This window comes from Poecilia latipinna, unplaced genomic scaffold (genome assembly GCF_001443285.1).
Source record: "Poecilia latipinna isolate Pla-1442-1.1 unplaced genomic scaffold, P_latipinna-1.0 Scaffold1757, whole genome shotgun sequence".
NCBI classification, from domain to species: domain Eukaryota; kingdom Metazoa; phylum Chordata; class Actinopteri; order Cyprinodontiformes; family Poeciliidae; genus Poecilia; species Poecilia latipinna.
The window spans coordinates 89,056-102,278 of NW_015114373.1; the positions used below are offsets into that span (position 1 = coordinate 89,056).

At 40.4% G+C, this 13,223-nt stretch overlaps 1 protein-coding gene across 4 annotated transcripts in view; it reads right to left on the reverse strand.

The window, feature by feature from the left end:
• Positions 1 to 5,645: 5,645 nt before the first annotated feature.
• Positions 5,646 to 13,223, reverse strand: part of LOC106965063 (heterogeneous nuclear ribonucleoprotein C) — a 14,544-nt gene continuing 6,966 nt past the window's right edge. For 2 of the 4 annotated variants that reach the window (XM_015060950.1, XM_015060951.1), the window contains exons 2-9: positions 11,436 to 11,506; positions 10,795 to 11,066; positions 8,917 to 8,989; positions 8,756 to 8,803; positions 8,377 to 8,546; positions 7,767 to 7,880; positions 6,816 to 6,967; positions 5,646 to 6,605 (exon numbers count right to left, since the gene is read on the reverse strand). In XM_015060950.1, the coding sequence (XP_014916436.1) occupies positions 6,519 to 6,605; positions 6,816 to 6,967; positions 7,767 to 7,880; positions 8,377 to 8,546; positions 8,756 to 8,803; positions 8,917 to 8,989; positions 10,795 to 11,066; positions 11,436 to 11,440 (921 nt within the window). In that variant the 5' untranslated portion in view covers positions 11,441 to 11,506 and the 3' untranslated portion in view covers positions 5,646 to 6,518. The remainder of the gene's footprint in view (positions 6,606 to 6,815; positions 6,968 to 7,766; positions 7,881 to 8,376; positions 8,547 to 8,755; positions 8,804 to 8,916; positions 8,990 to 10,794; positions 11,067 to 11,435; positions 11,507 to 13,223) is intronic. The other 2 variants (XM_015060953.1, XM_015060954.1) reach the window with 2 other exon arrangements.

Sequence of the window (13,223 nt, forward strand, 5' to 3'; positions counted from 1 at the left end):
AAAAAAAAAAAAAAAAGAACTGTTTGTGGTTGCAAAACATTTGAGACTGGCGTGAAGATCTGACCCTAAACATACAGACAAAGCTACAATGGGGCTTGTGTTCGAATGTCCCAGTTAAAGTCCAGATATAGATCCAATTCCAGAATCTGAGGCAAGACAAGAACATTATTGTTCGCAGACATTCTCCACCCGATCGGACTCAGCTTGTGCATTTTTAACCAAAACGAACCAGGACCCAGCACGGCGCTGTTTCTCTACAAACACACAGCCATGCGCCTGCAGTGTCGACTGTTTGGCTTGAAACTGAGCAGATACCCACCTCTGGGATTATTCTTCTCTCCTCCTGATCTGTAACTCAGATTTCACTGTTTTCCTAACCCTCTCTCACACACTTGGACACGCACACACGACGAGGACGCACTCACCCGATTCAAACTCACACACGCTCTGCTGCTTTTCTGTCTCTGTCATTATGCTTTGTTTTTGTTCTGAGCCCCCTTATTTCTCAGATTTCTGTCACATATGTAGACTTCCACTGTGAGAGTTCCCAGCAGAGTCGATAAATCACCCTTGGGGCTTCCGGGCTCTACACACCTCCGGCTCTCCTCCTCCCTCTCTCTGTTTCTCGACCATTCTGCAGCCTCGCAACGCTCCTCGCTCGCATCGCCCCGGTTCTCCTCTCTTCCACATCCCTTCGCTTGTTCCCTTCCCCCTCTTCCCATCGCTACGGTGACCTTGCAGTAGCTCAGAGTAAAGCCATGCTTTTATCTCCTCCCTCTCCCCCTCCTGCCTTCTTTACATCGGTTTTCGCCCACCTGGGAGGCTGCGCGACGTTCTGCACGTTCACCATATTTGTGTTGCACCCTCTGTGTTTCTTATCTCAATTCAAACTCAGAGTTATAGTGTGCGACTATCCGCATCATCCTGCAGTCAGCATTTATGCAGATGCTTCTGTATTAGTCAGTCCATTTTCAACAAAACCTTCACATGGCCCCTTCACCTACAGGTCACCAAATCGATGCTCACCGGTTCAGCTTGCAGTTCAGGAAACGGTTCGACCTTTTGGTGAACGGTTTTATTCGTTATCTCGCAGAGTGTCGACAGTCAGATATCCAATACCGCCCTCATGTCTTTGTGCTTTCCTCAAAACCAAGCTGGATCCATTTCCCTAACCCTCGGTAAGAAAGCTAAGAATTTCTACAGTTCTGCAACATGAGGTTAGTTTCTTGCTAACCTCATGGGAACCCATCAGGGAAGTGCAGATGTCAGTTTTATGCACAGCTGTGACATACATCACACTATGCTTTGTTGTACATTCTTTCTCTGAGCACCAGCTTGCAAAAGCAGCTTTAAGGGAGTGGCTGTCCCCCCCCCCTCCAAGTGATGCCTTGTTGTGTTTAGCTGCAGAGGAGATAGCAATAGAAGGCTCAGTAATTCTGCTATGTTAAAAGACCAGGAGGTCTTCTGTTCTTTGCAATTGTGACATCAGATTTATGTGAAGATTTTGACTTTACAAGGTTGTGGCCCATTTCATTTTTAAATGCACTTTTAAGTCTTTTTTTTTTTTTTGGTCTCCAGCTCCTGTTTCTTCTTTTGAGTAAGAGCGCAAGCACACAAAGTTGAATGGATGTAAATACTCTTCCTGCACAAAGTAAATCGTGCATTTGGAGGGTGTAAAAATCTCTAGAAGACGGTTTTATCTACAAAACACCCAAATGAAACAAAGACACAATCGATTCTAACGATCGTTTCACAATCGTTAGAATATGAACGAATAAATGTGCAATATTGTAAGTGAATAAAATCCAATTTAAAACAATGATTTAAGACATATTCACACAGAGAGTGGAAAAAATTGTGACTTTATGCGTTCCTCACGATGCTCCTGTACCATTAAATACAGTCAATATTGTTTTCACCCATCAGAAACAGATAACATCGTCAGCTGATGTGAACGGATACACTTTCTATTGAAACGGCTTATCTGCAATTACTTTAACAAGCACACTTCACTCTCCCCGCAGGTGTCTGAATACAGCCCAGCAGGAAGCATCCTGAGAAGGCTATTAGGAATATTTGACTTTCTCCGGTGTTACTAACAGCATTATTAATGGCTTGGCCACTTTGATGTACGCCAGCTGAGCCAGGATGCTTACAGTGGGCTCAGCTGTCACAACCAAATGAATTATAACCACTAATACTTTGACTAAGCCCCCCCGTCGTTGTACCAGGACGAGCCGACTGCTACGAGACAAGAGATGTTGCCCAGTTTACACTCAGCAGAAAGTGTGTAAGGAAAGTTATTTTGGTCGATCGATTTTTTTATGGATGTTGGCATGCTGCAACAATGCTTTTTGGCAGTACACTGTATACATTTTCTAAGTCTGTTTATTTCCTCTTAAACTGTGGCACATTTGTGAGAAATATGCATTGGTGGGCGGAGCTTGTTCCCGTGAGAGCTCCAGATTCAAAGCCTTCCAGTCGGCAGAATCTTAGGCTCCTAGTGTGCATTGTCTTGCTATTTCTGAAGTTGTCATGCGGTCGCGCTGATGACATGGGAGACGGCCCGCGGGATAAAGGTCATCTGATCCGACCCAGTGTGATCTGACATCACTTCATGTGGGTTCCCTCTAAGGTTTCAAACCTTTCAATTGATTTTTAAGGGGCAGTATTTTTTGTTTTCTAAGCACATCAAGTAATTATGATAACTTCAGTTGTTAAAAATGCTATATGTATAAAGAAATTTTACTTTGTAATTTGATGCCGTGAATTTGTGCCTCCGTCTCTTTAATAAAAAAAACTCCTCCTCTTTCTGAAACTCCACCTTCAGGAAGTCATCACAACATCGTTCTCCTATTAACCCTTTAACAACGTTTTCACCAGCATTGCTCTGAGAAGTAGCTCATATTATGAGCTCAGCAGATGTTTGCCAATTGTTACTGGCTAGTCTGAAGGAGCTGAGTGGAGGAGTCGTGGGAGAGAGTTGTGCAGCTCAGAGGAGGAGCTGTGTCATTGAAGGCGGGGCTAGGTCCACCCAGGTGTTCAGGACAGCTGAATGGTTGCCATGGAGATTAAAGGATTTCTCAAACATGCATGAAAGGATCAAGGCAACACTCCAGGTATGAGGCATTTTTGATATGGGAATACATTATAGAATGATGCAAAGCTCAAAAAAGTCAATTTTACATGACACTGCTTCTTTAAAAGACGCTCAATGACTCCAGACTGTTGCAAATATCCCTGTTTTGTCAGGGTAGCTGTGCAGTGAAAGAGCATCCAGCAGTGTAGCAAACAGAGGCCACAGCCCTGCGAGGGTTCGCTCCAACTGTTACACCATTTCCACATTCTTCAGCTTCTCCCCCCCAAGCAAGTGGCCAGAAATCTTTTCCGCTCTTTCTGCCTTCTCTCCATCTGTTGGCTGCCCCTCCATCTGTCCCTGCTCCTCTGTGGCCTGTTCATCCCTGCTTTCATTCTCTCCCCTTCCCCTGTTAATCACAGCTCACCCTGCGAGAAGAGCGCTTCTTATCAACTTAGTTCTCGCCTTTTAGCATCCCTCTTTGAATTTTTTTCCCCTCCTTCTCCTGTTTCTTTCTCCAAGTTCCAAGTTCCTCCAAAGATTTCTGGCAGCATATTGCGTAGCTGTAAGGAGGCGTTTTTCAGGCAGGAGGGTAAAATGTGTTAAAATTCTGGACGTTTTCTGACAATTGCTCATTATAAAGACTGAAAAAAAGCCGAAGCTGAATTCTGTGCTACACTGCGTTGCATAATTCACAATTCAGTATGTGTATTCCAGCCAGAATGTGTATAAATATATGCAGGAGTGAAGTTGTGGTCTGCAGCCTACAAACTGCGTCCTATGCAACTTTATTCTTCTTGTTTACAACTCAGGAAGTGCTGTTTCCAAAATTATACTCCTAGTTATGCAAGATGGAAACGGACAGATCTGGGGAGATGTATGAACTATGTTTACCTCTTTAAAATGTTCACCGTTTTTGTGTTCATAAGAGCACTTTGCTGTTGTGACCAAGCTGCTGTCAAACTTTATAAAATGGCAAATAGCTTTTATTTTAGTGCATTTATTTAACTAGTTTAGCTTGTTTTTTTAAAACCGCTATGTCCTGAAAACACCTCTCCTAAATTTTCAGTCAGTGTGATGCATTTCCAAAACACATCGTTACCGTTTTTTATACTCTCACATTTTGCGCAAGTGATTACATAAATGTAGCACTCTAACATAGAGCTAGCATGCTAAAAAAAAAAGTGCTAGTATGCTAAGACAGCGCTAGCGTGCCTCCACTCTGGAAATTTGGCTCACAACATATTTCAATTAAATTCCATTTAATCGCTGACAGATAAGACTTATGGAAAACTTACTTGAACTTTATAAACTTACCATTTTCTTTTGCATGTCAAACGCTGAAAACAGTGTTTCAGTTGCTTTGTGCACTCACCGCTGTCCTACACCAGATGGCTTCCTGGGAAATCCTGAGCATGATGCAGAATAAGTAACATGACACAAGCACAAAGGCAAAAAACCCAAAAAACTCCCAGTTTAATAATAAATCTTTACTCTTACGCTTATTTGCTGTCACGAGCAGCTCGCTTTTATACTTTACTGTCTCAAATGAACCAAACCCTTTGAGCAACCTGTTCCTTCACACTCTCGCCTGTGGTGGCGCTACACCAAGAACCACTGAAAGAAATGACATGAAAACCTCTGAAGAAGACAGGAGAGCAACTTCCTTCTTCACAAACACTAAACAAAAGTGGAGCAGCATCAGATTTTAGCAGTTGTTGGATTTTTATTTTTTTTTTGTATCTGACAAAAGACCACAAGCTAGTTAATCTCCTAGACTTGTGAGTTTGTTTAGTCTGTATTTACCCAGAATGCCCTGTGTTGTAGTCTGCTTACTGCTTTTGGAATGGTCTCCGGTCTGGTAGTATTCATATGTATGCATTCTAACTGCACCAGAGTTCACTTTAACTTAACCAAAACCTAGAATTTTAGGCAGACCAGACTTCAATTGTGCATTCACTTCTCCCCAAACAAACCCAGACGAAGAAAATGGAGTTTGATTTAAAGTGGACTAAGCAGAAATGCATCCTCAAGGTGATCCTTTAAAGATACTGTGATTGAACCCAGCGGTGATTCCTGGGATCGTTTCTGGACATCCCTGCTGTTTACGCTCTGTTACGGCCCTAGGCCTTGTAGGCTGGGCTGCAGGTGTTGCTTTTGTCTGTCTTTGTGCTCCTCCCCTTTGCAGGTGTCTCTGGTTCATTGATTGGGAGCGCAGAGTACTTGAACCTGGCTGTCTCCGTCTTCTGTGTCGCCTTCAGCGTCCACTCTGCCGATTGACACTCGTGGTGTTTGTTGCCAGGCCTCAGCTCCCCTCCTTTTGCCCATTTGCGTTTGCCTTTGTTTTTGCACTTCAACACTCCCATATGCACTCAGACAACACATCCAAGCATTTGCATTACACCACTGATACCGATATCCACAATCCATTGTTTTTGTTAATAAATATTAATTTAAATGCACTTTAACCCCTGCATGGTCTCCCGTTTTGTTATGACCTTGAGCCAGTCGTAACTTGCTTAAGAAATTAAGCATTTTATCCCCAACAATAGAAGAAAAAGAAAACAAATCAGAACAGGATAAAACTTTATTTGGCTGTGAAGTCAAGAAGGAAACATACAGGTGGGCATGGAAGCCAACGGAGTTGGACCGAGGTCAGTTCTAGTTAAAAGACATTTTAAACCAACAGAATTTGTCTAGGGAGGAAGGGTGGACTATGTGCATGATCACGATTTATCTTAGGAGCAAAAATGAGGAGTGATTGTCTGAGGAACACAAACAGGTCATTATTCTCTTGTAGTTGGTGCACGCTGCCACCTGCTGGTTGGGATGCAGCATTGCAGCAGGATTAGCAGGATTTTTTTAAGGTTTTAGAAACATGGTTGCAGCAATTTTATATCATTTTGTTCAAGTCAACAGTCAAAAAGACATTAAAATAATCAACTAACAAAACAGAACACATGCAAGAAAACAGATTTTAGATGAAAAAAAAATGAGCAGTTCTTTTTGTTGTACAGTAAATCTTATTATCTCTCAGTGAGAAAGAAGTTGCACTTAATATAGCATAATGTTGGTAGGTGGGCCAGTGAGAAAGTGTTGTTTTACACCATAACCTAAAAACTTCCAGCTAGCTGTAAGCTAAACATGCAGCAAAATTCCCAAACATGAAATCATTTACATTTCTCATCTGCCCAACTTCAATTTTCACCAAATGTAGGAAAAACTACACTTGTCTACTAGCAGCAGAGGGCCATTCAGAGGAAACACATGAAACATTTAATAAAAAAGGAGATAAAGAGGAATTCACTTCTAATCTGTGGGAAAGTCAAAGCCGTGTAAAAATTCTAGCACTTTGGCAGAAACGAGCAGATAACTGTGGTGTGGAGGAAGTTTGACACACGACTTGTTTTGTTCGGGTTTGTGTGTTCTCTCCGTGACCCGTTCAGGACTCGTCTCCGTTGGTGCTGTCGCCGTCGTCCTCTCCTTCCTCCTGCTCGCCGTCGTCCTCGTCTCGCCCTCTGCTTTTCACCTGCGGAGAGAAGCAGGAAAAATAGAATTCAACGCAACAGAGGAGGAGAAGAAGAGAACTGGGTAATTAAAAACATCCCGCGGTCTTAATAGACGGAGTCACGTGGATCCCGCGCGTTATTACGAAGTTTTTGTTTTGCGAGCGTCGCTCTGAGACTGCGGGAGGGTTTTTAAAAGAAAACGGAGCTACAAAAATGTTGCTTGGGTTCACCTCGTCCTCATCCTCCAGCAGGTCTCCGTCCTCCTCCGAGTCGTTCATCTCCTGGCTCCCTCTGGCTCTCTTCAGGATGCCCTCCTTCTTGCTGGAAGTGGATGAGCGGAGCGGAGACACCTCGCCGGGTTCTGGCTTGGAGCTTTTAATCTCTGTTTGGAAAGGAGAGAAAAATAGATCCAATCAAGTAGAAAAAATAGAAATGAATTAAAGAGACCGAAATGACCGAAATTTGGGTTTGATTTATGAATTTGAAATATTTATGAACTAACAAGTTGTTTTGTGGAGGCTTCGTAGGTTTATTAGAGAACATCACCTAACAAATACAATCCATGTTGGACACAGCTAACCAATTTCATGGTGTTTTCTTTTACTGATCAAGTAAATTTTAAAAAGAATCTTAAAAAATTATAATGGACAATGAAATAATACTGAATTGATGGAATGGGTAGATTTATACTCAAAGTGAAGACTTTAATTGTTTGTTTTTAACTTATCTTTGAAATTGTTAAAATTTTGTGTTTTAAGATTTTGTTATGTTCATTTGCAATGTTTGTAAAACATAAAAAATTTTTGAGGTGGTTAATTTGAATTTTGTATTTTGATTTTAGTGTCTCAAGGCATTTCTTGTTACTGTGAGCAAAGCATATTTATGTCTTAGAATGGCCTAGTAAAATTTCAGACCTAGATCTAATTAAGAAACTATGGGAAGACTTGAAGATTCTGCAGCCTGAACTTCATTAAAAACTACCAGATATCGTAAAGCTGCCCCTGCATTTGAATGGGATTCACAGAAAAAAACACTCCTTGGAACAGACTACAAAAACTCAGAAACATAAACTAACAGTGAACTGTGCATGGGACACCTTGTGTTTTTTTGTCAAACAAATGACATTTCTGGGAAGATTGATGCAGTTAGTTCTTCAGTAACATATGAATCTGCAGGCCTACCCGACTTCTTACTGTGGTCCTTCTCCATGTGCTCCAAGCTGTCCAGCAGGTAGTCCACCTTGTGCTTAATCAGTGTCAGCTCTCTCTTGATGGTCTGTAAATCGTCTGTCCTCACTGTGGGACAAACAACAGTTGATATGTCTGTGGATACACATTAAAGTCTCCCAAAATGACTGTCCTGTGCAATCGTAGGGCATTTAAGGCAATTGCTGATTGGTAAAACTCCAATTCTGTTCGGCATCTGAGGAAATATTAAGGTCTCACTTGGGTTTTGGATACTTTTAAGAAATGTGCAGCAGGATTTCAGGTTTCCAAACAATCAACATTTAAGGTTCACAATCAAATGTAGGTAAAGATCCATCACAGTCAAAGGAAAATGATTTCTACAGTTGTAGTCATGAGGCATTGGCCAAAGTCTACTTTGGCATTTCATTGCCATACACCACCAACTTCAATTTTCTACTGATGGTCAGAAAATCAGATTAATTTGGAGAACCAGGCTGCTCCCTTCTCTCTTCAATCTTATGGAGTTCCACTTGTTTATTGCAGTGAAGACAGGTAGAAAATCTAACCGCTTCATGTATCCGTCAGCCCGGCTGTTGGGACCTACTTGTGCGGGAGGTCCTCTGGCTGCTCTTGGAGGAGGTTGAGGAGAAGGCGGTCTTGCTCCTTCGGCTTACCCCGCTGCTCAGAATCACCCTGGGGCGCTTCGAGGGGACCACGGCACGTGACAGAGGAGGTGGGGTGGGAGGAGGCACCCGAGACTGGTATGGGTACATTCTGAAGGTGATAGAAGATGATGTTACATGCCATCAAATAAGCTTCAGCATTCTCATTCAACGAATTAAATAATAATTTATTTAGTTTAGGGTAAGGATGGAAAAAAGGAAGAAATGTCTACACTATATTTGGACATGAAAATGGCTGAAGACAGTGTAATGATATAAATATGAATATTTAATCCTTGATAATAAAAATAAACATGATACCTGTCATAGTAATCTCTTTGGAAATCATAATCCAAATCAAAAGATGAACTGCAGGGAAGAAAACAGCACAGAACACAATTATACCCCTTAAAGTAAGCATTTCAAATACAATCATATATTGCTATGTTGTTATTTAGAAACTGAGCAGCAGGGATACACACCTGTACATGTCTCCTGCTGATCGTTTCACCGTCTTCGATCGGCGAGGCTTCGGCTCACCTGCCAGGTTAATGTCTGCGGGAAGGAAAACACTGAAGTTTAGAAGAAAGTGTTTTTTTTTTTTATTCAAATGAGAATTTGATCACAACTATGTAACAATATTACTAACTTCTATTGTAATCTTCTTGAGAAGATTACAATAGAATCTTACAATAGAAGCTGTAGTGGGGGTGGGTGATTTGCTACTGGGAAAATATTCTACTGTTCTTGTCTTTGTCTTGATGAACTTTTTTTTATCTTAGCATATGTTTTTATGCTAAAATTAAAATAAATGTTAAGCATTTATTTTAATGCTTAACATTTAGCACTAGAGGGCAGCAGAGAGACTTGGCTGTTCCACCAAACAAAAAAAAGAGCAATAATTCTGTCACTGGATCTTTTTCTAAGCAAGACAATAACCTTTAACTAACAGAACCTGTTAAATATTAGACAAGTTCTAGATGTTCTGAAGATGCTTGACCATAATTTACCACCACTGGGATAAAACATAAAACACCTAAGTTCTTCGATGTATCATACCTTTTTCTGGGCTCTTTGATTTTACAGAATACTAAAGGAAGTACAGTTTGTCACAAAATTAGGTATTAATATTACCTAAAGTTAATTTTGATACTAGCATTTTCAGCACAATATTGGTGATTTTTTTTGCTTTTGAAATCTATAAAGTGTCATAATGTCAATGATGGACCAGACAGATGTTACAGCTTAAGCCATTTAGGCAAAATCATAAAAAGACTAATCTTCGCTTTGATTTCCTCCGCTTCAATAAATAAATTAAAAGGCAAAATACTCATGACTCAGAGTTAAGCTCTTGTAGTAGGCGTTTGATGAGTGCTGCCCTTGGCACTTTGGAAAAAATTAAGAATCCTGATTTAGGGGTTTACAGCTATGGGATAAGGATTTCATGAGACACATTTAGATGTTATTAATCTTCTCTTTTGCCGTAGAAAAATCCGGTTCACACTTCAGCAGTCTACTAGGACTGGAGTAGCTGATAATGAAGTACAATCAAGATTCCTTAAAAACTGAGAAGTAGTCTTTTAAACTTAGCACCAAATAGGACTCTGCAAGTCAAACAGAATTTTCAGCTAAATTAGCCAGCTACAACTTACAGACATATTTTCCTAATAGTGATTAGCCTGTGGCACAACACAAAAAGATGAAAAATTGCTATTTGCTTGTACATGCATCTGACAACTGAGCAATAACTTACTGCAAGTCTTAGGTAATGAGTCACATTGACCTTGTTTAAAACTTTCACTGATGTCCTCTGTGCTTTGTGTCCCAGCTGTGTCAATGTTAGAAGTAGAATAGGTGGTAATGGCCTAATAGGTCACTGGGCAAAACCCCAGGTACGTGCAGAACAACTGATCAATCTGTCAAAGGACAGTACACGCACACACTCACACCTAAGGGCAATTTAGATTAACCAACTGACCTAATGTAAGGGAGTACCCAGAGAAGATCCACATATTCACCGGGAGAACATCTAAGCTCCATCCACCTGGTTAAAATTAAATTTGGTTCCTTTTGATTTAAGTATTTCAGCTGTTTTGTGCAATAAATCAAGCAGCCTTTGGGGAATCTCTCAAGACTTTTAGATAGGTGTTGTTCAAAATCAGTCAAATGTTTGGTGTATGTTTTCTGTCTTGTATAAGTTTAACACACCTGGATAAGAAGGATAGAAAATTATCAGGACTCCACAGAGATTAATGAAAAATTGTGGAGCAGTTGATTTAGGTCTTCTACCGCAGGGATACATCTAAAACATGAAGGATACCAACCCTTGCCAACTAGAGTTGATGGTCAGTCGCCCTTACCTAACACCTGTCCGACGATCATCCGGCCATCCTCCCCAGTCACGGCAGCCTTGGCGTTCCTCTCATTGGAGTACTGCACGAAGGCGTAACCCTTGTGGATGGAGCAGCCGACGATCTTGCCATACTTGGAGAAGATGGCCTCCACGTCGGCCTTGGTGACCAGCAAGGTGTTGAGGTTGCCGATGAAGACTCGGGAGTTCAGGGAGTGGGGGTCATTCTTGTTGGTCACATTGCTGCTCGCCATGGAGCTGGAGGTGGAGGATGACGACCAGCTGGGAGAGGCAGATCAAAAACAGATTGTTGTTGATCAAATCTGTTATTTGGATATGAGCAGCACTGAGGGTACAAGGTCTCCCTCTTGTGGTAAGCTAAATTAATTTGAAAATCAAGTTTAGCTAACAGCTAGCTGATAAACATCAAGTTCCTGATACCAGTTTAAAACTTGACCATAAAGTTTCAGTGTGTAAAAATGTGCTCAATAATTCTAAAGTGTTTCCTGCAAAAAATAAAATAAAATACGGCTCCCACACAGGAAACATATTCTCACACTGCAAACTGTGTGTTGATGTTCTACCACAATAAAAGCAGAGATCTGTAAAATGGATAGCAGAAGAGGGTCGGGGTCTGAAAGCAACACTCACTCCATTGTGTCTTTATCGGCTCGGTGGAGGGCTGCCTGCCTGCCTTTCTGTCTGTTGGAGAGAAGAGAGTCCTGAGGACCCGTGAGAGAAGGAGTCAGTGACTGGAGGGAAATATCCACTACACTTTCTAATGTCTTTGGCTAAATCAAGGTGAAAGGGGAAAAAAAGAAAATTGTGAATTAAATAACAAATTAATTTGAATTTATAAGCCTAACTACTAATAAATACTTCACGTGGTGCAAAATTACAGATTTGCACTATGAATATTTGTTGAAATTTATTTTGAAAAGTGCTTGTAAAAAGAAGAAATAGACTAGATCTAAATGTCTACCACACAACACCAGAGGGTTGACTTTTTACGACACAAAAATAATTATGTTGCTTTAAGTTTTCCATATTTTGTCAGATTAAAATCAATGTATTTCATTGGGATTTTTAGAGTGTAGACTAAATCTTTAGCATCATCACAAACATCGTGTTGGTGGAGAAGGGAGGAAGTGTAAGGGGAAAATGTGAATTGCTTACAAACAATACAGTCATCAACAGTCAACATTTGGTGTTTACTCAACATCATGTAGCCTTGTGAGTCCAACTGACTGCCTTAAGAAGTCACCCGGTGTTAATATATCATAGGGATGCACAATATATTCTGCATCAACATCGGTGTAAACAGGGGTGCACCGACAAATTGGTGATCGGACGATACTTACATGTGAAACCAATCTCATCCATCGATTGTATTTATCTCTGCAAAGGTCTGAAAACCAGACACTGTTGCCTTTTGCTCTGCCATAAGAGAGGACAGACTGATAGACTTGCCCACCAGGTCATGTTTGCACATGCATGGTTAATGATAGCCACTCTACTGTTGCCAACTTCATTGCTATATTTACAACTTTTCGACAAAAAAAAAAAAAAAAACGGTATTGGCCAAAATCAGAATCATCAGGTTAGCCTTTTTAGAGAGCCGTGATCTTTCAGAAACCTGCAACCGGTGCACCCCTAGTATGGAATTATTTTTAACATATTTGGTCCCATGAGTAAACTCGAACTGATTTCAATAATCAATGTTTATTTCCATCTCTTTGGCATTTGTGCATATGTTTCATGAGGAGGAAAGCAGAGGATTGGCCATGTGGTATTTGTGTGGCAATGTGACAATGATACTGACGAATTGCAGAACTGTGGGGCATTTAACTAAAGTAGTCAAGCAATGTGAGTGGTGTATGCATTTTTTTTCATGGTGTCAAAAGGCTTTGAAAAAACCTATAGAATAAATGTCAGTTATTGGCCATAAAAGAAACAATAATATCAGACATCAATATTGGCCCAAATTTCTACATCTGTGAAATGGCTAATTAGGAGTAAAATTAAAGTTTTCAAGTTCATCTCAGAATAAATACAGACATGAATGAAAGCGTGTTTATGTTTTTTTGATTGGTTAAAGACTACAATTATTAGTTATTCACTCCTTACATCTGGCCTTTCTGAAAGAAGGCCAGACCATTCTAATACAACCATTATTCAAAGGAAGTTGCCCTAAACCCTAAACAAACAGCCACAAAAACAAAATACTCATTTAGATCAAAGAGTTTTTATGTGTTAGCATGACCTAGTCAAAGTCCAGAAATAAGGCAAATTGTCTGATCTTCAGCTGTTTAACAAAGAAAGAATTTCTCTACATCTTTAAAAGTGAATCACCCAAAAGCAACTGCAAAAAAAAAAAAAAAAAAAATATAAATAAAAATATATATATATATATATATATATATATATATATATATATAT